This window comes from Cyrtonyx montezumae, unplaced genomic scaffold (assembly GCF_038088225.1).
Source record: "Cyrtonyx montezumae isolate F1298 unplaced genomic scaffold, pur_monq_1.0 scaffold_10, whole genome shotgun sequence".
NCBI classification, from domain to species: Eukaryota; Metazoa; Chordata; class Aves; order Galliformes; family Odontophoridae; genus Cyrtonyx; species Cyrtonyx montezumae.
Genome location: NW_027071826.1, coordinates 52,607,902 through 52,633,321, shown reverse-complemented (window position 1 = coordinate 52,633,321; position 25,420 = coordinate 52,607,902). Strand labels below are relative to the sequence as shown.

At 46.3% G+C, this 25,420-nt stretch overlaps 2 protein-coding genes across 2 annotated transcripts in view; both read left to right on the top strand.

Moving 5' to 3' along the window:
- Positions 1-25,420, top strand: part of CSRP3 (cysteine and glycine rich protein 3) — a 362,567-nt gene that overhangs the window by 26,812 nt on the left and 310,335 nt on the right. The window lies entirely within an intron of this gene.
- DBX1 (developing brain homeobox 1) lies at positions 22,126-24,718 on the top strand. The gene is made up of 4 exons (XM_065755759.1): positions 22,126-22,495; positions 22,721-22,822; positions 24,039-24,241; positions 24,338-24,718. Exons 1-4 carry the CDS (start codon positions 22,147-22,149, stop codon positions 24,716-24,718), a joined length of 1,035 nt encoding a protein of 344 aa, XP_065611831.1. The 5' UTR covers positions 22,126-22,146.

Genomic DNA, 25,420 nt, shown 5'->3' with positions numbered 1-25,420 from the left:
TTGAAAGAATTAACTACGGGATTTCCTAAAGATCTGATAAGTGTGTTCTTTGAAGGGAAGATGGTAAGAAAATACCCCGGGAGTCTTAGAAGACAAGTCTTGTGTACAACCCCTTCACAGCCAGTCCAATAAAGACATCTGTGAACTAGAAGAACTAAATAAGATAAGACCTCAGCCTCCGCACCCCGAGTGTCTGGCACACTCATGCTGCAAAAGAATTTCCCTCCTGCATGAAAAGAAAGTCTAAGACTGCTAGAAAGGCTTTTTTTACTTTGTTTTTACTTTGTTTACTTTGCATTATTGAATAAGCTGTACTTCAAGAAAATGAACAACACTGATGGCTTCCAACATAAATGGCATTTTTCCCCCCTCCAAAGAGCACCTTGCCAGTTCTGAAAGAAAATCCTCCCTTTTGCATTGTGCACACCGTATCCGCTCGAGGTACACAGGATTCCCCTTTGCTCTCTTTCAGAGCACGCACATGTTTTCACAGCCAGCTTCTGGAGCTATTGCAAACTCATTGTACACCACTGTTTTGCTGTAATTCATGCAGCACTAGACCCATTTCTCCTCAGAAAGAATACTGTTGTACATATACTATTTTAAACAGTCTTTTCGTGACCTTAGTCTGTACCCTGAAGCAAGCGAGGAATGTTTTTGTTCCCCCCCCTCCTGATGGGCCTAGAAGCGGGTGGAAGAAAAAAAAAATCATCATTACACATGCGGTGCACCAAGGCACACAGACTTCCTTGTGACCGTATTTAAAGAAACGGGCACAAAGAAATAGTCATTGCAGCTACAATGGAGGAAATCTAGTATGCATTTCCAAGGAATCACATTTTGGGGAGAATTACAGAATAATTACACATATGCTTAGATCATGAGCATTCAATGAAGCGGACAATATTTTGAGGATTTAAGATGTTGGTGTTGTGGTCGTTTCTAAGAAACCAGGATAATTCAGACATTCAAATGCAAAAACGCACCATTTGGAGAGTGTAATGCGGTCTGTTCTGGTCAGTGTTACAAATTCGGAAAGGATTCCCTGGCTGCAGACATGAGCCACTTAATACTTAAATCTGTTTCCAAATGTAAAGCGTACAACAAAAGTGTTTTGCATTAATGAAACTTATCCTAACACTGGCGCAGTGACACGTTTCATTAACGCGTCACATTACTGATGTAAAATATAATTACAACAGATATGCCTGTCTTCGAGCTTGGTAAGAGCCACGGATGAAATATTGTTTAACTAATCACACAGTAAACCTCCAGCCCCGTCTTGTCATTTTCTAGCAATGGGCTGAGCTAATTTCATGCCAGCGTATGCAATCGAATGCCTCAGCCTTACAGCCATGGCTGCAGATGGCTCGGTCAGGTTGATTTGATTTCTGCTGGTACAACAAGCACATCAGGCTGCTATAATTGTCAGCCACTAATGAATTGTTAGGAAGCACAAGTAGATGAGTATAAACGTTATGTTTTTTCCCCAAAGTGGGCAGCAGAACCCACTGCCATTCATGCCAGCCACGCTCGTTAGCGCACAGAGACCCTACCATAGCAAAATTTCCAAAGCTTCACATCATTTCAGTATCTCCGAGAAGCCAGCCCACAGCTGCTTCAGGGGCAAACACAAGATGCACACCAGGCTAAGTGGAACCAAGATACTACTTAGAGTGCAGGGTAGAAATACAGCAAAGCATTGCTCTGTGCATCTCAGAGTCTATTTCACCAACACGCTTTCAAACACGAAGCAGGCTTGGCTTCTCTGCATCTGAGCTCTAATTGAGAGCAAAAAATACCATGCAAGCTAATTATTACAGTGTTATTCATTCAACCTGAGATACTCTGCAGTCACCCGAGGGAGAATAAATGCATTACAGCCATTAGAACACACTTGAGACTTCACAAAGAAATGCGCTGGAAACTCTTCCTCAGATGAGCTTCCAAAGCAAGCAGCATGCTCAGCCCTCACTTTGGTGGAGCAAGCTGTAAGGTGGCTCAGTGTATGAAGGCTGTGTCACTACAAAGGTACTTTTCATAAGCAAAAATGCATTCCCATTTCCCAAACAGGGCTGGGGCAATTCTGCCATGGGGAGATAAAGGAGTACCCAAGCTACTTTGCAGCAATGAGCCATCATCCCTGCAGCTTTGATGTGCTGGACTTGCATGAAGTACAAGGCTAAGATGGAAAATGAAAGGAGAAGGAAACAAAGGCAACAAAGAGGAAGCTGGTAATCAGCAACAGCATCTAATGTATGCAATAGAACATAGAACTGACAACATGGAAATCCTATACTAAATCCAGTTCTTCTTTCAAATTGCTGTAAATAAGTAATGAACAGTTACAACCAGAGCACGAAAAAAAAACCCAACCAAAACAACAGCATACAATCCACCAGCTTCAGAGAAGCAGCAAAAATCAATTTACATTAAGAGTACACAAGTAGAAGTGGAAAGGTAAGCAGATCACAATGTTTCAGCTGCAGAAATCATGAATGTCCTCAAAAATAATAAACAAACATTTCTCTATGAAAAAGAAGGTATGATTCGGTCCTTGCTACAGAATAAAAAAGGAAAAGGATACTAAACAAAATATGAAAGTCCCAGAGAAAAAGCTTCTTAATTAAAACTAGGAAAAAAAACCTAAGCAGCTATGCTGTATGCCCTCAGCCCACAGGGCAAACACAGTGTGTACCTACCATGTCACCACAGAATCATGAGGTATTACCTTCAAAAAACACTTGGCTATCTTTTTAACCGAGTGGTATTGTAAGCATTTCCTTAACACATCACAATGAGTTCTCAGCACTTTACATATTTTTTTAATAGATACTAGTGGAGAGGTGAGAAAGACAAAGTCTTAATTACTAGGAAAATAAATCAGTAGAGGAGACTTAAGTGCTGTTGGCTTTTTCTGTTTGTCCCCTGGATTTTTCGCTTGTTTTTAATGCATGCCTTACCAACTCAAGCCTAAAGTTCTAGAAAGGATTGCTCTTTCTGTTACCTGTCATTCACCATCTCCGTGAAGAACCAGATCATCTTTACCCAGAGGGCAGCGTGCCCCTAGCACAGCAGCCCAGAGAAGCTGTGGGTGCCCCAACCCTGAGGTGCCTGAAGTTTCCAAAGTTCCTTCTAACCCCAACCAATCTATGACTTAACAATCACCACCTAGTTTCACATCATCTAGTCTCTACATCTTGATAGCAGCAGCAGGGAGCACCAGTGGGCCAAGCGTTACACATAGCCCCTGGTGCCAACACATCTGTAGCACAACAACACACAGCCTTCTCAAGAGCCACCAACACAACTCTCACAAGCACTGTATAAATTAGATCCAGTAGATGATATAAGCATCATGTTTGTTTGGCTACAGGCCAAACATTCACAGGCATATTCCTACTTGCTGATCTACAACATCTTCTTTTTCACCCATTAGATCCTATGAAAAGCAGTGACATACTAACACACGGGACGAATGTACACCTGGCTATAATGTCCTGAATGGAAATAGTAGTCATTTAAATTTTACACACTTAATATTAAGTCTTGGAAAAGATGGAAAGAGCTACTGATGGTGTACACAGCCATCTCTCTGAGTTTACTCTTCCTAGCACATTATTTGGTGACATTATTATTAGCAAAGCACAAGAGTAGCTGTCTGGGCAGCTTATGTTTTCCATTAACTTTTTTTTTTTTTTTTTGCAGTGCGGTAAAGTAATACTGAGAGGAAACAGCATATGAATCAAGGCCTGGCTGTCAGACTACAGAAATGAATATGGGAGTCTGATATAATTTAATTTTCATGGATAGTGAAACTGCTATGTAATTTGGTAGCTCAAGTTGTCCCTTAGGACACATCTGTTAGTTCCCGCAGTGCTTCTGCTGATTCCAGCTCCATGCTTTAGTAACTGCTGACTTGGGTGAAGTTACTTGATGGTGTGTGCTAGCAGAGCTGGACTTTCTGCCAACTCCATTCATTCCAGTCTCAACTGAAGGTGCTCCATGGGAAGAAATATGCATCTGTTCACCAGCAAATGAAGCAGCAGTCTCCCTCTCATACTCACAGGGCCAAAATCATTGCTTCAAAAAAACCAGATGCCATTTCTTCTTCCCCTGCTCAGAGAAATGCATCCTTTTAACCAGTAGCTACAAGAATTTCATTTAACCTTGCACACAGTAGCTAAATAAAACTTCTGACAGCAATACTCAGTGACATCATATGTCTCCTGTTTGGTCTGTTGGGTTGATGGGATAGTGTAAATCGGAACAGTGGTGCAGCAGCTACAACATCAAATGGAAGTTGAAAACAATGACTGCAACCATGGACTCCCCAGCCCAAGCCTTTTCTTATTGTATTAATTGTTACATCTCGCAGCTGAAGCAGTTACCACACATGAAAACAGTAGCTCAAGATTCTGGTTACAGACAGTCACAAGTGAGGTTACTCAGAAACATCCTGCCTGCTATTATGGCTTCAGCCCACAGCCACATCTACCTGGTACAAGAAGTCAACGTTTCAAAGTTAAGGACTTACAGTTGATCCAAACCCCCCAGCTTTAGCCCTACTTCTGCTAACTATTCAGTTAAAGGACTGGAAAAAAAAATACTTATAGCCTAGAAATACTATGAGTTCTGCCTTTCCATAGTACTGACCGTCATGGCACCGTGTTCATTCAAAATGGCAGATGAGCTAGCCCTGCAGATATTTACCTCTTTTCTCAAATACACAACAGTTGAAACACTGTAATAAATACATATCATTCCATTAATACTCTGAAATCTACTAAAACACCCTTCAGATGCAAAGCAGTATCCAGTTAAAACAGAAGAAACCTAGATGATCGCTGGTTCGTTGCAAACTTCTAACTAATAAGCAAACAATACAAATTTCCCCACAAGAAAATCTTGCTGTTGAACAAAGGGCAGCACAGCACTCCGTAATTTGGCTGGCTTTTCACGCTTTCCCTGTTCTTCTAGTGAAAACTTAAGCCATGAAATTTCTTTTTTGTTCACGCAAAGACATGGTAATGTCAAGCATTCATGACCATAAGCATGGAAAATTGATGAAATTACAGTGTGTTCAGGAAAATAATACGGTGATGAGAGAAAGAATCTTTGCTTGTATCTGCTGCCCTGGTGGCAGCTTTTTGAACAGGTGAACATTTTTTCCTCCCTCTGTGCAAAACATCTATCTGCATGAATACCTCAAACAGATGCCTATGGAGAAAGGTCAAAGGGAAGCAGCAGCACAAATAATTAAGATATGAAGAGGCCCTGTATTAACATTTATTAATGCTTTCCACTGTCTTGTTTGGCTGAAACGCACCTTTAAAACTTGACATAAGTCAGCACCTTATGCAAAGCTTTACAAACATGGAAGACAACTGTCTTTGCCTTCCTTTCTAAATCCAATAGCAATGCCCTAAACATGCATACATTGTTTGTAGGCGAGCCCTGGAGTTGCAGGCATTTAAGGAGGAGCTGGCCCTACTCAAGGCCTGCTTTAATACAGGATCAACATCATGCACCAGGACCAAAGCTCTATCTTTAGTAGTGATAGACCAACACCCAGACAGGGGCTGTACTCAAGGGAGTAGTGCTGCACTCAGGCCTGAGCTGCTCTTGGCTTAAGAAGAGAAAGTAGTGTGGATAACAGGTGAATACAAAGATGTACAGAGCCAAAGGGAAGATATAATACAACATGATGGGAAGCTGCCCCTGGAGCCCAATGCACAAGGCAGGCAGTGGTGATAGGTTCACAAACAGCACGGGAACTGTTTGACACCAAACCACTGCATAAACCAAACCAGGCACAAACTGGTGATCTGTGGTACTCAGCTGTAAACAGAAGTACTACTCCTTCAACAGGGAGACTTCTCTGCTGAAAGTGAGACTTGCACGCTAAAGGTACCCAGGAAGGATCTGCTCCCTCCTCTTCTCCTTCTGAAGTTGTTCCTTCCAATGAAGGCACAGCCTGTTTCTAAAGAAACAGCTCCAAAGAATAAGAATGCTTATGGAAATGCAAAAACAGTCAGATACCAAGCCCAAGTCAAATAGGACAAGTAAATCAATCTTCTAAATCCAATTCATCATGATAGAACACGCTTCTAGTGATTGCTTTGAAATCCCAAAAATAATTTCTAGTCACTTACACCTGATCTTTCACTCTCACATGTATTCTAAGCTTCCATGTCTTGTAGATGTCTCTCTTTATCCAAGCAGACAGTACGTTGTTATCTTCCCGTGTTCCATCCATGCCATAGATGTACGGATGCTCAGGATGGAGAAGCATAATAAGGGAGATGTCTCCCAGACCCTGGAGAGATGATGAAAACACAGTTAAATGCAAACTTGCCACTGCTTGGCTGGTCCGAGGGACTCGAAAGCAAGACTTTCTGTCACCAGAGCCAAAGACCATATTTGTCAATGTCCAAATAAATGCACAGTTACAGTTATGCATTGCAATGGCTACAAAAGCAGATGTACATGGCACTTCAAGATCTACCATAAAACTACAAAGGGCAACAACACCTCTCAAGCTCAAAGCCTCATATAGTCATTATCCTTGCAAAAAGCAGGAACAAGACATTGCCACCTAATGCACAGAAGAGCTACCGCCTACAGGCACTCTCATTAGGTAACCCCACAGAGTGCCAAGCAAACAGCAGATAGGAGAAAGCCCTTTCCTAATGCCCCAGCACACAAGCAAGACACAAATCCACGTGCAAAAACGCTGCAGGAATTGCAAGTTATATTTTCACATCCCTACCTCCCGCTTACCATCACTCTCTTGGTGTGCTCATGCCCATGTTGCCCTCTGGTGGCTGCTTGGCTGAAAAAGCAGGCCCTACCCCAACGGAGTTTGCAATTAGAAGATGAGTTTTGCAAGTTTCAGACCAGTGTTTTATCTCTAAGACTGATCTGTTATATACCCTTAAGTGCAGACGCAGAGCTGTCATTCCTGCATATATAGCACAGCAAACCAGGACAATAAATGCACGTCTGTTTGATGTATTTCAGCAGAAGACATAGGTTGGAGTTTCATTTCTGAGGGGTTTTAGTAATTTAGAGCTGGGTCTATGAGTCCTGTATTAATTCAGGAACACTGCAAGCTACTATATACCAAGAGTGCCAGAAAAAGGAAAATCTGACAACACACAACATTAACAGAACTGGGCACAAACACTTTCTGTCTGCCTTATGACCTGAGATCAAAACTATTTTTCTCCCAACATCTTACAGAGCAGATGCTGTGACATTTCTCATTGTACTCACTGTTTAGAACCAAGCACACCATCTTCCTGCCCCATGTGACACAAAATGTGCATGAAACTGCATTAACTTATCTCCATGCAAAGCTAAAATACATGGGAAGACACACAGCAGGTGCCTAGATGCTGAGATCTGGATGAGTGAGGTCCCTCTGGTCTGACAGGAAGGAAGAGAAATTAGAAAAAGGAAGCATCTCAGTTCCCCCTGGTTTTCTTCAAAAGCAGTTTACAAATTCATGTACGGGAAACAAATCCCGCTAATTGCTGCCAATTAGCCAGGACATACACATGTGTTCAAGACCACAAGTAGGTAGCTTCATCCAAACGCACTGGGAGATGAAAGAGAACTTGTGATAGCTGTTCCCTGGAAGACAAGCTTTCCTTTTTCATTCTGTGTTGTTATTCTTCGAGGCAATGGGTGTTTTTCCTTGTGGATTACTCAGTAAGAACTGAATTAAGACTACCAAGAGTGACAAGGTAATTCGGTTGGCAGAGGACCAAGCAGCAAGAACGCAACCATAAACCTTGGTGCAGAGTGCTCTGGAGAGCCCTTGCTGGTTCAAGATGATAACCCTACCACAATAAGTCATGCAAAGCAGATGTACGGTATCCTGCTCTTCTTAAGCGTGAGAAGAGCGAGCATGTGGATGTCTTTAATACCACATAGCATCAACATCATCACAGTAAATTATTTTTTCCACCCCTGCCAAGACATATGAAACTTGATATCATAATCTGAAGCAATCACTGGTGGAAAAAGCACAGGATGGTCCATAAAAAACAGGGGCCAGTTCCTAAACAATGTGTATTACTGACAGGCACTGGAGCGGGGTTTCATTTCAGGAGCCAAATCCTCCCCACGAGAGGAAGCATTCCTTTCTTACACAGTCTGGCACAAGTCAGCATGGCTTAATGATGCTGCACAACTTGCCAGCTTTTGGATATTCCCGAACCCCAAGATCCACCTTGCACTTCTTTGTCCCTCTAGCAGCAAGCCCTTCTTGAGTAAGGTCCCCTGTGGCCTACAGTGCCCTGTAACATTTGCTTCGAGTTTGATTTAAAGCTGTCCTCCAAAAAAATAAAACCAATTTGAAAAATGGTATGAACAACCCCCAGAATACAATAGCCACTCCCAGCAACTCTGCATTGCTTCAGCTCAGCTATAGCTAAAACAATTTGTCACAGCAACAGCTGAAACAAGATGCGTCAGCAAGATGAATGTCTTGTTCACCCACACTGCAATGCTGACCAGGGCCAGAGGGAAGGGAATCAGTCTGCTTCCAGCATGTGTTAGGCAAGAAGTAATATAAGCAACTGAACTTCAAAATAGATGGATACACGTCTGTATCTCATCAGGTTTCCTAGAATAAGCCCCTGCTAAAATGCCTGATCCAGGACAAGTCTGCTCATTCACATTCTCAGGACCGTTAAATAACACTTAGGCAAAATTTAACCAAACATCCAAAATCTCCATTAGAAACATTTAGAGAAGCTGGACTCTTCGAAGAGCTCGTGCTGAACATATTTTGGGGTTGCATGTTTGTTTTCTTGAAGTTCATTATCTCCTTTCTTATCTCCTGTCAAGATTTACAAATTGATCGTTAAGTTTTACAGACTGATTCTGGGCCTGCTCTGGCTACGCCTCCTAGTAGTTCCCAGTAAATTAATTGACCCGGATCTTTCTTACCATCCTCCACATACCTCATGCCTTTTTTTCCCCTCCCTCACCGTCCACTTCTCCCTCTTAAAACTCTCCAACACTTCAAAGAGGACAAGTAAATCAATGCAGTCTCAGACAAATTGCTCACATCCTAAGCTGGTTCCTACACTCCATCTCCCTATCCATCCGGTACATCTACACTAAGTCCCGTATTATAAAGCTTGAATCCCACGTTCTCCTCTCAGCACTAGTATGTTTCAAAACTAATACTAGCCCCCCAAAACACACAGGTGCCACAGATTAGCTCCTCAACCCGCACCCTGCACGACACATTGAGGTGGCCAGGTGACACTGTATGACTTGCAGTGCCAGCACATGTATGCAGGTTTGCTCACTCACCACTTTTTCAGACATGAGGGGTAACTTCCACAAGGTCTGTGCGCAGTCTCACACTTCTGGCCCCATCTTTTTGTGTCACCCCCTTCCTGATGAGCTCTGCCAGCTGAATTCTCACAGCAAAGCTCCTCTAGTAAGCACCAAAGGACAGAACAGCAGCGTGCTGCCCAGATTATCCCAGATTTGGAGGAAGGATGTCAGCATTAAAAACCATTTTCTTTAATTATTAGTTATTACAATTAGACAAAGCCCAGAAGATTTTTTAAAGCCAGGAAACTTCCTGTGAGATTTTGAGCTTTAGGGGTATTCCGGCTCTGAACTTCCCAAAATTCTTCCTCAGAGAAGTAATTGCTTTCATAATCTACATGATGTTAAAAACCATCCTCACTGTCTTCAACTGAAATAAACAGTTACTGAAATTACAACTTCTTGCCCCTTCTGATAGAAACCACTCCTTTTTGACCACCTGATGGGCCCTTGGGGTTAATTAGAAAATCCCCATCGAGAGCTCAGAGGCCAATATCAGCTGTCAAAACCCCACATTCCCCTCTTTCACCTCTTTCAAGTGCAAAACAACCTGTGTCTGAAGATGTGCCAGAGAATAAAAGGGCACACCACAACCACTGTGGGCTCTGACTTAGACCTATTCATGGCCTCACTACTATGAATACAGCAAAATCTCAAATGAAAGTTTTAATCTCCTCACTGCATTCAAGCCAAAGAGAAAAGGGCTTCCCTTTTAACAATTTCCCCCCTTAAATCTTTTGTGTTGCTATGCTCCTGGAAAAGCTGAGATTTTGCTCAGACCCAGCAAGGGCTTTTTGCCATAGAAAGCGCTGCACCTCAACCCTTTGTGCCGACACAAGAGTAAAGGTCTGCTCAGACCTAAAGTAACTAACGCAAAAGGGCTTCGGGAGGTCTAAACACAAACTGAACAACATCAGAGTTAAAAGTGCAGATATGTGATCCCAGCCCCCCACTCCCCTACCTGAAGGTGTGCAAGTAACACTAAGATGAGCGATGCAAAACAAACACCCAAAAAAAAAGGGACCAGATGTGGCAGTGCTGGAAGCTGAGGCCAGAAAAGCCAAGCTGCATGCATCAAGTGAAGAAACAAGAGACCTCTCATGCATACAGGTGCTCGTGCACGGGTGCTATTGGGAACCACTGAAGCGTTGCTGTTCTGGTGATCACTGCCCGTTTCCCCTCTGCCCATGCACAAGTTGCCCACAGAAACGTTGCTAGCAATGGAATTCTGCAGCTGGCTTTATGACAGAGGTAACAGAAGCTATTTAGCTAATTGCAAGCATGTGCTGACATAACAGTACAGCAAGGCAGGAGAAACAGAGCACATTAAAGTCTCACATCTTCATTCTGCTTTTCTATTTCAGTTGTTTTTTTCCCCTTGCTCTTTCACTACCAAACTTGTTTTTCTCCAATCTCCTCTTGCCTGGAGCAGAACTCCTACAAATGCCCCAAATCTTCACCAGCACTATTCCTGGCACACCCACACCCAGCTCTTGGATGAGCTTTGTGCAAAGCTTGAGCTCTCTCAGAGCCCCTCCCCTCCCAGACCCATGCAATCAATGAGAACGAGATGGAAAAAGCAAAGAAAACATTGGAGTGCTTTGTCTCTCTCTGCAGTTTGTTCATTCTTCAGATATAAGGAAACTCTATCAGTGGGATCCATATCAGAGTAGAAAAGCACCTAATTGACCCAGGAAGGAAAAGGGAAGGAACGTTTATTTAATTAACATGCACTTAAGCTTCTTCTTTGAGACAAGAGGGCAATCATATACTTGGAAACAGCACCTCCTATTCACAACCTGCCCCAGGTCTGCTGCAGGCAGGGGATCAGTAACCAAATGGGGCTGCAGCTTAGGGATCACCCCACTGCTGATGGGCCAGCAGCTCACATCTGCCCCAGAGATGTTTCCGCCAAGCAAACGGAGTTCAAAAGGCCCCAAAGGGCCCTTGATGACCTCTCTGCCCTAAGATTTGTGCAGTACCGTCCAGGATCAAATTCCATAGCAGCAGTAGTAACTGCTTTGCCTTAAACTCTAAGGAAGAGAAAAACAATAAAAATAAAAAGAAGAAAGAAAGGAAACCACACCACCTCACAGCTTCACCCACCTTTATATTTCCACATTTTTCAGTTGTTTCATCATCATTACATCTTATTTATAACAACATACATCAGATATTCCCTCCTACCACAACATATGGGCTGCCTTTCACTACAGCAACACTTCACAAACATTTTAATGCTAGCTTTATTAAACATACAATTGATAAACATGATGTAGCTTATCCCTGGTAAACCACGCACTGAGATCAGTTGAAACAGATTTACTGCACTGGCAGTAATAACACACCACTTGCTTTTAGGAAAATGCAAAAGTCACTTACGATCACCATTCCTAATTGGTTTTAATAATGCTTTTCTTCAAGTCAGAAAGGAGCAAAACAGCTTCTGAAAAGTTCTTGGTGATACCAGGTGAACTATTCACAAGTGGACAATAGTCAAACACAGAAAAAAAGAGTTGAACTCACCCAACCAGTGAAGTAGAACTTGAGCAATGCAGCAGTTCTCCCAAGAAGCAGCCTAGGCCCTGGAGATGTTCCCCCTTCTCTGGCTGGTGACCGTATGAACTCAGGTGGGCTCCTCTCTGGGTCCACCCCTCCTGGTCACAGCGGCAAACAATGTCCGTGCTCCCCGTGCCAGCCACAGCCCTTCACCACGTGTTCCATCAGCAGTTCAAGCCCTAATCTAACAGAGCCCCTGCAATATTAAAAATAATAAAACTGAAATAACACCTTTAGAAATAGGGGTTTTTTTAAGTAAACATGAAAATTTGCAGATCTGATTTTGCATAGTATCAACAATGAACTTCTTTACCATGTAATGCTAACACAAAAGACAGCTGTGCCTACCTTGTCAGTACTGGGTGGGAATCAGTAGTACCACTGCCAGTCAAAAGAAGCCATCAAATACTTAGAAGGATTCAAACCACTCAAATGAGCTAGCCAGATCCATCCACCACCACTGCACAGGCAAAAAAGGGGGAAAATGAGGAAGTAACTAGAGTCTAGAGGCCTCAGTCGGATAATAGTTCACTGTGTCAGGTGCTGTGTAAACAAACAGCAGTTGGGAATTGCAGGAGAGTTAGCTACACCTGGCAGACTGAACTCCCTGACAAGGCTAAAGGAGTAGCCACCCAGCCACAGGAGCAGCAATTAGATCAATTAACTTGTGCCTGACAATGAGCGGTGCCCAACAGATCAATCAGAGAGCTGCTTTCAGGCAAGAACAGCAATGTCTAGGCAAGCAGTACTGCATTCAGCACAAATCATATCCCTACAGAACAAACAGCTGTACAACGTTTGTCCTGTGGCCAACCAGTCGGGGCTGCTGGCAGAAGCCTCTGTGAGCTCTGCTTTTGATTTCTCCTTCTTCAGGCCTTGTGTAACTTAGTGAGAAAGAAGAAATCTGTACTCAGCTCAGAGGTTCAGCTTACCTTTCCATCCTTGATCTTTTCTCGATACTTCTGAGTTTATCAGGCCCTACTGAGAATCAGCAATCATCTTTAATACTGTCAACATACAAACATCCCAGAGCCTTAAGCTGGATACTGCGATCCTGTCTGTTTTCATTTACCATCCTATAATAGTGAGTTTAAAATTGTCTAACAGTTTAAAAAAAGATCACCCGAGGCACATGTTTGTTCACAGAGGTGGTGTGGGGCTTCTTTAGACCCCCATTTAACAATGAAGATGCTGGCAAATAGATTTGGAAGGCTTGTTGGAAATACAGCTCTAACAGGTCAAAGATAAGGCAAAACCCAGACCTCTGTGCACACCATGGCTATCCCAGGAGAGAGCTCTGACTACAACACAGATCTATTAGTTGAGATATACCCAAGCAAACGTGCTACAGTGGCTAAACTCATGACCTGCCCGGTCCAGGAATTTAAGAGGGGATCTCCTGCATTAATAGTAGGCTTTTAATCCTGCCAATAAATGCACAAAAAAACCCAAATAAGCAAAATCTCACAGATTATCTCTACATGAGTCCATTATGCATATATCCAGACTTGGATCACAAAGAGTATTGGAGAAAACGAGATGTTCCTGTCTAATTCAGGTGCTAAGGATCCTTACAGGTCTCTTCCAAGTTGAATTTCTTAGAATCACGGAATACCCCAAATTGTTCCTTTCCACCAACTGTTTAATTGTGCAAAGTTCAAATCTGGTACAAACACACTCACAGAGCTGCATGTGTAGTATCTTCTTGAATAGAGACTCAAATGACTGCCAACAGACGTTTACCAGGACAGCAGCACAACATGGGAAGCAAAACACACTGAAAAACAATGGATATGGAGTACTGGCCAGGGAACACAAAAGCTCGCATGCTGTTTCCACACTACTCTCTCATTAGGGAGCTTTAGATAAGATGTTTTAGATAAGATCATGGCACAGATCCCACTCCCCCACAACACGATCACCTAAATACCCACAGTTTATGCAACACTCGAAAGCTGGCTGTGTTGGCAGCTCAGAAATGAGAGCTGAAAACAGTGAGCGAGCCCACTGCTTTGACAGGTTGCCTGCCCATTTGCAAAGTGCCTCATGTCTCCCTGTGAACATTGCTGAGCAAGCCGGTGTCTGTGCTTAGGAATGGCATAATTTATATGCCCTCAGATTGAGGTCATATCAATATTGTCCATAATCTCCATCAGCTTTACAGATGCTTTAACCTGAGAACGTTCAAGCTCATTGAGAGCTATTCATAGTTGGCAGATTGATATAGGAACTGACAATTCACTGCCATCCAAGTGTATCTGAGAAGACAAAGATCACATAAATATTGTTGAGCATATCCCATTGTTGCTTCTTTATTTGTGCCGCTCAACTTTCCACAGCTCTGTGCAGAAGATCGCTTCTCTCTATGTCATATATCTGATAGCAAACAAAAAGCTGCTCACTTCCTTTTTACCTGTAGTGAACTGTGCTAGAAACATTAAACACAAGTTTGCCCACCCTGATCAACAAATAATGTGAAATGTAACAGCTCAGCTGGAGGGAGACCAAAGAGGAAGCCCAGCCCCAAAAAGACACAGACACAGTTTGCAGTGGGGTTTCTACTGTTAAAAGCATCCAGAAGGAAGCTTGAGAATGTGCAATTCTGTGAGCTGGGCTGCCTGTTTACCCATCCTCTGGCCTGACCACAGGCAACCACAAGCCACCAGCAAACAGGAGTTCCACACAGACTGTGCACGTGGCTTTCCAATCCAGAAATGCCCACATCTTCTAAGCATCGGTTGCAACGGCAGTTGGACAGTCTGCATGGACAAGCTCATCCTACAGCTGCTCATCCTATAGCTTCTCTTGGCCATCGTTGTCCCACACAATCTCATTTCACACTTCTGACATGACAATAAGGAAAGAAAAAGATCCTTTTTTTCTTTTCTGCTTCTCTCCCTTAACACATGTTACTGGAACTGGTATTTCCAGTTAATGTCTGAACTGCATAAAATGATACAGCCAGGCACAGGGACACCATGGGAGAAGAAGAAGAATCATTCAGCTGAATGCTTCCTCTAAGCAGTACCAGACATACACATCAAATGTGGCTAAAGTACGAAGAGGAGAAGTAAAAAGAAGTAAATCTATGTCTTGAGCAAGCCTCGTGAAAATGGTGAACACTGCTGCCAGCCCTGATGGACAGAGTAAGAGAGGATCAGTGCAGTCAATCCATTTGCACCCCTTTACTCTGCAGATCAGACCACAAAAAGAACCCGGGAGCCTCGGAGCCTTCTACTGTCCTTTGCCTATCAGACACCTCTCCCTTCCTCTGCGCCAAGGTACACAGCAGTAAAGCCTGGCATTTTCCTGAAGCACTCCCTGCTAATTCAAATGGTTAGGATACCCAGGTCAGGCAGACAGGCACACAGGCTCCAATTTCAGTTGTCTTCAACTTGCCCCACATTAAACGAGCACACCTACATGGTAATGGGACTAGAAGGATGTCAACGGACTGAGGGCTTCTGCTCAGAAAGCAGATGTCTTGGTTTTTTGCTTAGTCTTGTTTATTCTTCATCAAAGAGACAGCTTTCAACCGCTTACTATGCTAGTCCAAAATGACTCATTTTTATTCTCTCAGATATTATTTCTTCATTAGGTATTAGGAGAAAAAAAAAAAAGATCCAAGTACGCCATTCCCCTCAATACCGAAAGCAACAACAACATTGTTTACATCCAGCACAAGCATAAAGATGCAAACAAGCCTCAGGACACGGCTTTCTTTGGGACAGTGTCAGACCTCCATGTGAACAACCCCAGCCTTCAGTTTTACGCATCAGGGTCTGGAAAAAACAGCTTCGGGAACCCTATAGAGGTGCTTTTGCTTCCCTGACTTCTCACACACCATTCTTTCAGATGAATTTAAGGCTTTTCTCGTCCAAATCCCCGCAAAAGTAACCACACTGCAGTTTTTCTACTATTATGCAAATAGATTAATCAGCCAACGCTCCAGTGAGAATTAATTTATATTTGAATCAAATGAGGCCTGGAGTCTTTATAGCCGAACCCTCGGGCCAAGGCCCGGGCTAGGTAGCAACCTCATATTCTTAATTTGACGAAATGTGAACTGACACAAATACCACGGCTCACTTTCAATCCGATTACCCCGTTACCTCCCATCAATGCTACCCCAGCCATCAGCCCCTCGCGTCCCTCCTTTCAGCGGCACAGCCAACAACTGACAACTCCTCCCCAATAAACAAGCACCCAAGCCACCACCTCGGACCCCCGCTCTTCACCCATCATCCCTCCTCAATGGCCCTTATTCGACAAGGTGCTTTATTTTGTTTGTAGGAATCAGGGGCCAAACAGAGCAGAAATGCTGTTGGGATGGGGCTGCGATTCAGAGTTGCCCTTTCAGAGCTGTGCTGTACTCGGTGCCTAACAATAAACACCCAAAGCACACAGCAGCAGCATCCTAGGGCATACGTACATGTAGGCACACATTTTACTTGGTGGAATCCTTGACGTCTGTTATCTGTCTTGCTCTTCTTCGACTTGACGTAAAACAATGTTTGGGGCTACTACGTCCAAAGGTCAACGTAATGTTGAACCCACATTTTATGCAGCATCCTTATCCTAAACTCATGTTGACAACCACTAAATTCTTTCTATTGTAGGACACAGGAACTTGTTTTTTAAAAAGATTCCCCCTCCCCCCCTATTTTAAAACTGTACCCATTTTAAAAGCCTGGCCAAACAATCCACCAGGTGTGAGAAAAGCCCCTTCTGTGTCAGGAAACCTACACTTTGTAATTAGATTAGCAAGCAGGAGCTGAATGGCTCTGATCAAAACATCTCCCCACACATACTGTTTATAGCACGTAAATGATAACTAAGCTTCTCCAGTCATGGTTAAAATCTACTTAAACATGGGAATGCTGCACGCTCAGGAATTTAAGTGAAGAGGGAAATGAAAATCAAAAGTTGTACGTGACAACTTGGCTGCCTTACCTAGACAAGGCATTATTTGAAAATATAGGTCACTGACAAACCCTGAGATTTAATGGCAGTTCCTCAAGAAAGCACTTAGAGCACACCCAACCTGGGGAGCTAGAGATTTCAGTTTGCTCTCACAGGCTTTTCCCATGTAGTCAGGCCATCTAGCTGTGTGCTGCAGCCAACCTCTCAGCACAAATAGTGAGCACGAGTTCTCCTGGCTTCACGGGGACACCAAAAGCCAGGCAAAGCATGCTAGAATGTGCTTACACTAGCACATTAACTCTAACTGCTCACTTCATGTAGACATCATGATAAATGTTAAATAGGCAAAGGCAAGATAACTCATAGAACGACTTGGGTTGGAAGGGACCTTCGAGATCATCTAGTTCTAATCCCCCTGCCATGGGCAAGGACACTTCCCCCAGATCAGGCTGCTCGCAGCACCATCCAGCCTGGCCTTCAATGCCTCCAGGCTGGAGGAATCCACAACCTCACTGGGCAACCTGTTCCAGTGTCTCACCACCTTCACAGTAAGAAATTTATTCATAATAGCTTGTCTAGATCCACTCTCATTTTTTCTTTCAGTTAAAAACCATCACACCCTTGTCATGTCACTACATGCCCTCATGAAAACCGTCATATACAGAAGGGAGAGCTGAATTCACCCAACAAATGTAGGGGAACTAGGTCCAAAAGCTGCAGAGGGCAACACCCTCTCTCCTTCTCCTCTGGCTGTCTTTCCTGAAGAATTTATACCCGTCTATTCCTACCTTCCAGTCATGAGGGCCATCCCACCATGTCTCAGTGATGCCAACTGCGTCACAACCTTGTAGTTGTAGCACAGCACACACCTGTAACTCCTCTTCCTTGTTCCCCATGCTCTGTGCATTAGTGTACAGGCATTTAAGTTGGGCCCCCATTAACTCCAATTGGTTGGAGTCCTTCACTTCAGGTGTTCTCTTCCAGGCCTGTGATCCTGCTCCAAGGCATTCATTACTGTCATATCAACAGCCACACAGAAAACAGCTTCCCACTGCTATAAAAACCAAGTGCTGTGCCTCCTCCACCACTATGGATGCACTGCAGTTTATCAGAGACCTATGGATCAATACAGCAATGGGTAGGGCTGGCTCTGGAGCAATTTGGGCTGTTTCCGGAGAGATTTGCCACCATCACTGGCAAAGGATCACCACTCTGGGTTGCAGTATGTTGATAGGAGTAGAGTTCAAACCTGATTTAGGCTGGAGAAAGTAAGGAGGAAGACATTGCTCTCCCTCATCCTCAAGGAAATGAGGGCAAAGAATAAAGCACCGTGTTGCATTCCCTAAAGCCCGGCTCTCCAAGTCGCATACTCGGAAAAGAAAGAAGCTGTCTTTAGGGAGGTTGTGCATTTGATTGTTTGTTTATTAGCCAGATCAGTGGACAAGAAAGAAGAAGGACTGTTCAACCCTGGAATATTAGTATTTTAAAACAAAAGGAGAGCTCGGGGAACAGAAAAAAGGACGAGGTGGGCAAAAGTAATCACATTTCCAAGAAAGGGTGCCAAGTAAACAGGCAGGGGAGGAGTTAGCAAAGTGTAAGCAAGACACAGGGACTAAACGAAAGTTAATTACTTCTGACAAGACGGGATCATCTGGTTGCATTTCAGGCCGCGCGCTCTCTGGGCTGGCCAGGATGAATGGCGAGGGAGAAGAAAGTAACTCTCCCCTCCAGGTCCCTCTGCCAAGTCTGGGCCGCGCGCTCCGTCCAAGATCCCTCTTTCTTTGCGCAGAGAGAGAGAGGGGGAGAGGAGAGAGAAACACAGTTAACCACCTGTCAGGGCTGAGGACACAATAAGGCAGCCCCCAAAAGAGCTTTTCATGCATGCGTAATATATTTGTTCAGCTATTCACTTAATGAAGCTGATAAATGTGATGCGAAACAATAGTCAAGTTAATCTATTTAGTAAAATGTTTTGAGACTCTCAGGCGATGTTAAGGAGGGTAGTGTGTTCAGGGACATTTTCATTTCAATACGCTCATCTCTCCCCTCTTAGGGGGGTTCGAGCAACCTATGTGAATATAATTTCTTATAAATGTGTCTTTAATGGGTTTAATTCACCCTTGCCAGCTGTTTTTTTAGCTATTTTGTAAGAGCAAAACAAACGTGCCAGGCTTGGAAAGCTAGTTAAAATTAGTTTCGGTCACTGGGGCCAAGCTATATTTCCTGCAAACCATCTGCTTGATTGGCACAATAGAAGGATTTTCAAGAAAAAAAAAAAAAGGGGGGGGGGGGGGGGGGAGGTGGGGGGTTGGATCTAGAAAAGCTTTGAGCAAACCAACAGTTAACTGCTCCCCGTGCTGAATTCTAAAGGTGCAGCCTTAGGTGTCTCAGCGCAGCCCTGCTGAGGCTCCCGTCCAGCTCCGGCCATCCCTAAGCAGGGTGGGGGGAAGGAGGGGGGTTCATATTGGGGCAGATGGGGCACTGCCTGATCTGCCCGGCCCGGCTCCAGGAGCTGGGCCCGGTGCTCCGTGTCCGTGCTGGAAGTGGCGGCTCTCCCAATTTCATGCGGATTACCAACCCCAGCCCGGGACACACGCAGGCTGCCACCTCCCCCCGGCCCCACCGCCGACGTTTGTCCCCATTTTTTTATTTTTTTCTCTCTTTTTTTTTAGCCTAAGAAAGAGAGTGAGTTTTAAGAAATAAATTTGAAGATAACGACATTAAAATGAATGGCAGGAAGCACAAAACCGCGTGAGCATAGGTCAAACGGCATTAGTCACAGGTTTTATCCCGGGACATTAGAATTCCCTTCTCTTAAGTGATCACCGCCTTTGAAAAGAAACTTCCAAAGGAGATCGCTGAAAATGAGATCCTTTCGTCTGATTTCTTGGCTCCTCACGGCCTCCTGTCCCTTTCAATAGACGCCTCGTCCCTTTTGCCGTGGAGCTTAAGGAATTCTTTACGAGTGTGCTCAGACGCATCGCAGGAACCGGCTCCACGTGTGCCGCAGCGTGCGCCTGACCCAGCCCAACCCGACTCGGTGAAGCTCCTTCTTGAGACCTCCGAAACCGAAACGGCCCCGACGTGTCGGCCAAAAAAACCGACAAAACCATTTCAGAGGGCCCCGTACAGACTGCGAACCACGGAGCTGCGCTGGCCCCGCCCGGGCTGGAAAGGGCAGAACGGGGGGGAGAAGGGCCAGGGACAGGACTGGGATGGGGTGGGCGGAGGGGAAGAGGAGGGCAGCTCGTTACTTGTATGGGGAAAACCCCACTCCCTTCTTTTTTCATTGACTCTCGTCCCACACCTGGAACGGGCTGCACAGAGCTAAAAAAAAAAAACCACAAAAAAAAAAAAAGAAGGGGAGCAAGAGGGAGGCTGAAGGCGAGAGGGACAGGGCAGCCCCTTCCCCCTCACCCCCCGCCCCCGATCCTCTATCCCCAGCCATTAGCTGGGCAGGTGCTGGGGTCCCGCCGCGCTGCCCTCGCCCTTTACCTGCTTAGCGCCGAGATTAACAAACCCGGGGAGGTTTCATTACCAGCGGGGCCGCAAACCCCCCCGCCTCCCTCCCTCCCCTCCGCAGATGCCCGGCGATGTGTCAGCATCGCCCAAGCTCGGGGGCCAATTCCATCCTCTGGTAAATAACTTTTTGATTTGAATCGAGGGAGAGGTTTAACAGACTTTCTTTCTTCCTTAATGTGATATAAATCGCAGATGCACTTTTCTTGAATGGTTAAAGCATCGACATGGAGATCACCGGCACAAAATGGGCGGACAAAAAGCATCGGGAGAAATAAAGCTGGTTAATAAGATTTTTGAGAAAGCTTTGTGTTAAAAAGTAAAAAGGGAAAACAGCTGAAGGTGACAGTTAGTTCATGGTTAATAGGATCAAGGCTGCATGGCTGAGCTGCACACTTCTGCTCACGAAGGTTCAGCCCCACCAAAGGACTGAATGGGGCGCTTTTAAAACATAGGACATTTAACACATCTGTTATATTCTTTAACACAGAAATCAGGTAAAACCGCTCTCAATACTTGCTTTCATCCCCCAGCCCCAAAGGAAATAAACTACCCTTGCGTCCCTTTCCATCACTGCTGCTAGAAACAAACCCAATCCGCCAGAAAATCCGCGATTTCACATTTTTCCGCTGCCGATGCCCCACGGCGGGCAGGTCCTGCACATATCAGGGAAACACAGCCGCGGGTGTGCGCAGAGACAGCCCAGCTCGGGCCGATTTACTTCCTAAATACCACAGTATTCCCTTCATTTTCACGGTCAAGGATAGCTCTTTCCACTGTTTTTTAGTACACGAGATTAAGAGGACTGACAGATTGAGAACCTGCAGTGGCTGCTCTGCTCCTACAGCACTCTTTACATCTTTGCTATTTTCAACACTCCCATTTTCTCAGAGTGAGTTCTGCCTCTGGGCAGAACAGCCCACGCACAGGACCCTCACCCAGCATCAGACCCCTGAAAGCAGAATCAAAAGCTGCAAATTCGCTTTGTACCCAACCTCAGACATGCAGGTAGGAAAAAAAAACCAACACCACACCAACAACACCACACCAATACCATGCCAACAACACCACCCCGATATCACACCAACACCACAATGCCAAAACCATGCCAACAACACCACGCCAACACCATGCCCAGAGCACTGCAAGAACGGAGCAGAACGTGTCTGAACTGTGCCCCGAATATTTCCTTCCTCCCTCTGTAGTTTAATGCCATGTTTTCCCATTTGTGTTTTCTATGACACAAAATCGGCGCTTTTCTGATGGTTCAGATGAATATTTATTGATTTATTTCCTAACCTCAGCGGGGGAGCAGCAAATAAATTTAGTGCTTTCTTTAAATAATTCCCTTTCTATGAGGCAAGATGTCATTGGAAACTTTTAAATAGGCATTTAATTAGCCTGTGTGTGTTGCCTCGGAACAAAACCCTGCTGGGAGCCTTTGGAGCGACGTATTCCAAAGAGGCGGTCAATATGCAAAATTGATGACTACACTTTCTTTGTGGCGCGGCCATTGTGTGAGGGGTGCTTATGAAGCCTAATCCAATCATAAATTGCAGCCCCGGACCAATGGGCAGCCCCGGAGCAGCCGCTGAATGAAGCCAGAGTGGAGAACTTTGTTGAACCCCATTGTTGGGGCTGTCACCGCTGAAAGAGCCCGAGCGGGACTGACCACTATAAAACCCCGCATCCAGGAGGAAGGGCACAGAGAACCCTGCCCGGCTCGCCAGTGGGATCTTTACTCACAGACAGACAGACAGGCAGAGGGACGGACGGACGGCCCCTGCGATGATGTTCCCCAGCCTCATCGCCCCGCCGGCCGTCTACCCCAGCCTGCTGCGGCCCACTCCCACCCTCACCTTGCCGCAGTCGCTGCAATCCGCCTTCTCCAGCCACTCCAGTTTCCTGGTGGAGGACCTGATCCGGATCAGCCGGCCCGGCTCCTACCCGCCTCGCAGCGCACCGCCGCCCAGCAGCATGTCCCCGCCAGCCTCTGCACCCAGGACGGATGCGGGGACACTGGAGCTGCCCGGCCGCATGGCACCCAGGAGGATCTGCTCATCCCAAAGCTCCGGCGGTGACTCCACTTTCCTCAAGTTCGGGGTCAATGCCATCCTGTCCTCTGCCCCTCGTGCCGGTAAGTGGCCCCGGCAGGGGAAGAGGGGGAGAGAGAAGGGAGCGGGAGGGCGCAGGGAGGACCCTCTCGCCGCCCCCTACTTAAGGGGCCGGGCCCCCGAACGAGCCGGGCTGGCTGCCGGGGAGGAAGCGCGGTGCAGGGCGGCAGAGCGAGCCGAGCCCTGCAGAGCGCTCCGGGGTCCATCTGCCGCCGGCCCTCTTAATTTCGTTCTATTTCTTCGCTTAGAGTCCTCCCCTGCCTTGCTTCAAAGCGTCCCTCCAAAGACTTTCTCCTTCCCGTACTTCGAAGGATCCTTCCAGCCTTTCATCAGATCTTCCTATTTCCCAGGTAGGTCTAGAAAAGCCCCCCTCCCACGAGCTCTCCCCCCAACTGACGCCCCTCCGCCCACCACCCCACCCCGTCGTCGCTCCGCTCCCGCTCCGTCCTTCCCCGCCGCCTTCAGCACCACGGGCGAACCGGACAGCGCCCGCCGCGCGCCTGCGCAAAGCCGCGCGTCCCCGCGGGGTCGCGCGCACCCACCGCGCGTTCCCGGCGCTGGCAGCGGCCCTCGCAGAGCCGCGGAGAACTTTTCCTTCTTCTTTTTGTTTAAATCTAATTACACAAGCTATTAGTTTAAAAGAAAAACGGGGAAAGAGAGAGAGGAAAAATAACCCCGGCTCTTCCATTCATCCTCCGGATAATGGAATTTGCTCCCTTTCTCCAGCGTGTGAATAGCTCAACAAAAACAACTTGAGCTTTATAAATAGCTTTTCATGTCCATTTAATGAAAATGATTTGGGGAAAGAGACGATTGTGCCATCAGTATTCTCCCGAGGAGCCCGGCATGCCGTTGTGTTTAGTTTGAAAGTGTAAATCTCTTTTGTCCCAATAATATATGGCGTTAGCTGCTTGTCCTCAGTCTTTTTCTGTTAGTTCATTACTACACAATTACCATTCACGCTTCATTAGCATCTCTGTCTCTCTTGGGGAGGCTCTTCCCCCCCCCCCCATAAACACACACTTCTTTTTTTTTTAAGACGAAACCCTGCCCTTTTTATCATACAAATGCCACAGGGAGCCAGGCAGTGTGCTAATTAGCTGTTACTTTTCATGTCTTCTGATTGAATTCTCCAACTTGGGGGGAGGGAGAGAGATTAATATATTAAAAAAAAAAAATACTGATTGATCAAAACTGAGTCCAAAGGGGCCGGTTTTGTTCCGACCATAAAAATCCCCGTTTTCATCTCAAGCATTAAGAAAGCGCCTGAAATGATAAAAGCTTCTGAAAAAAGCCCGCAAGCGGGAGGGGAGGCTTTTCTCCCCCACCTCCACCCCAGCCGGTGTACCGCACCTCGCCTTTTGAGGCTGGAGCCCTTTGAATCCCGCAACAAAACAGGCCACCGCCGTGCCATTTCCCACGTTGGAGCCGATGGCCCTAATCCCAGTTAGAGCCCACTGAAAGGCAACGGCCATTTGAGCGTGAAGTTCCCTTCGGGGCCCCCGATCGGTGGGCGCTGGGCTGGCGGCCGTGGCCCGTGCTCACCCCGCTCCTCCATCCCCACAGCCACCTCCACTGTCGTGCCCATCCCTGGCACCTTCTCGTGGCCGCTGGCTGCCCGTGGCAAGCCACGCCGTGGCATGCTGCGCCGCGCCGTCTTCTCCGACGTGCAGCGTAAGGCACTGGAGAAGATGTTCCAGAAGCAGAAGTACATCAGCAAGCCCGACAGGAAGAAACTGGCGGCCAAGCTGGGCCTCAAGGACTCACAGGTGAGCTGCCCGTGCCCCTTCCTTGAGGGGCAGCCCAAGGCCTGCCCCGCTCCCCATGTTACTGAGCCGTTTCTGAGTTCCTTCCCGCACCCCCAGGTGAAGATCTGGTTCCAGAACAGAAGAATGAAGTGGAGGAACTCCAAAGAAAGGGAGCTCCTCTCATCCGGCGGCTGCAGAGAGCAAACTCTACCCACCAAGTTCAACCCGCACCCAGACCTCAGCGACGTTGGCAAGAAGTGCTCAGGGGAGGAGGAGGAGGAGGAAGAAGATGAGGAAGGCCCCACAGCATGCCCCCCAAGCCCCCGGCACCCACAGCCCTACCACCTGGCCCCGCAGCACCTGCGGGACAGGCTGGTCCCCCAGACACCTCCCTCCCCATCCCATTCCAGCAGCCCCAGCAAACCCTCAGACTGCTCAGACTCAGAGGAAGAGGATGAGGAAGGGGAGGAAGAAGAAGAGGAGATAACGGTCTCTTAGGTCGCCCACCTGCTCCTACCATCACATGGGGACATTGCAAAGGTGTACATAAAACAGAGGGCTATAAATTGAAGAGGTGATGTCCCACCCACGTGTCCACATGCTTCTCCAGGGCAGGTTCCCTACCACACGGCCACGAGCCCTTCCTGCTCCAGGTATTCCTGATTTTTCTGTCCCATGAAAAGGTTTTCACACTCAGTGTCTGCTGACCTCTTCAAAACCGTTCCCCTCAGCTTAACAACCAGTACTTGCTCAATTAGCTGCAGCACCCTGACAGCAAGGAGCACACAGCTCTCCTTCCTTTATAGCGGGGAAATATTTTTTCCAGACAAAACACCACCAATCCCAACAAAACACAGGTGCTGCTGCCATTCTTCCACCTTCCAACCGAATTCCCAGCTACTACCAAGCATTCAGAACCCGAGGACTGCTGTGGGGATCATCTCATCCCGAGGCAAAGGACGTCCACGAGATGTGCAAAGCACTGCCCCCTCCTGACCCTCACCGGGCCACAGACCCATGGGAACCACCACAATCGCCTCCAGGTATCACACGGCATGACTCGTGTAACGGGGACCTTCTCTGGTGGTGGTTTTCATTCTCATTTACACATCCTTCCCCTACACGCAGCACTGTCTAACTCACTTTTCTGCCCACAGGACTGTGCTTGCTTTCCGCTTGGCTTCTGCTATGTGCTGTGGA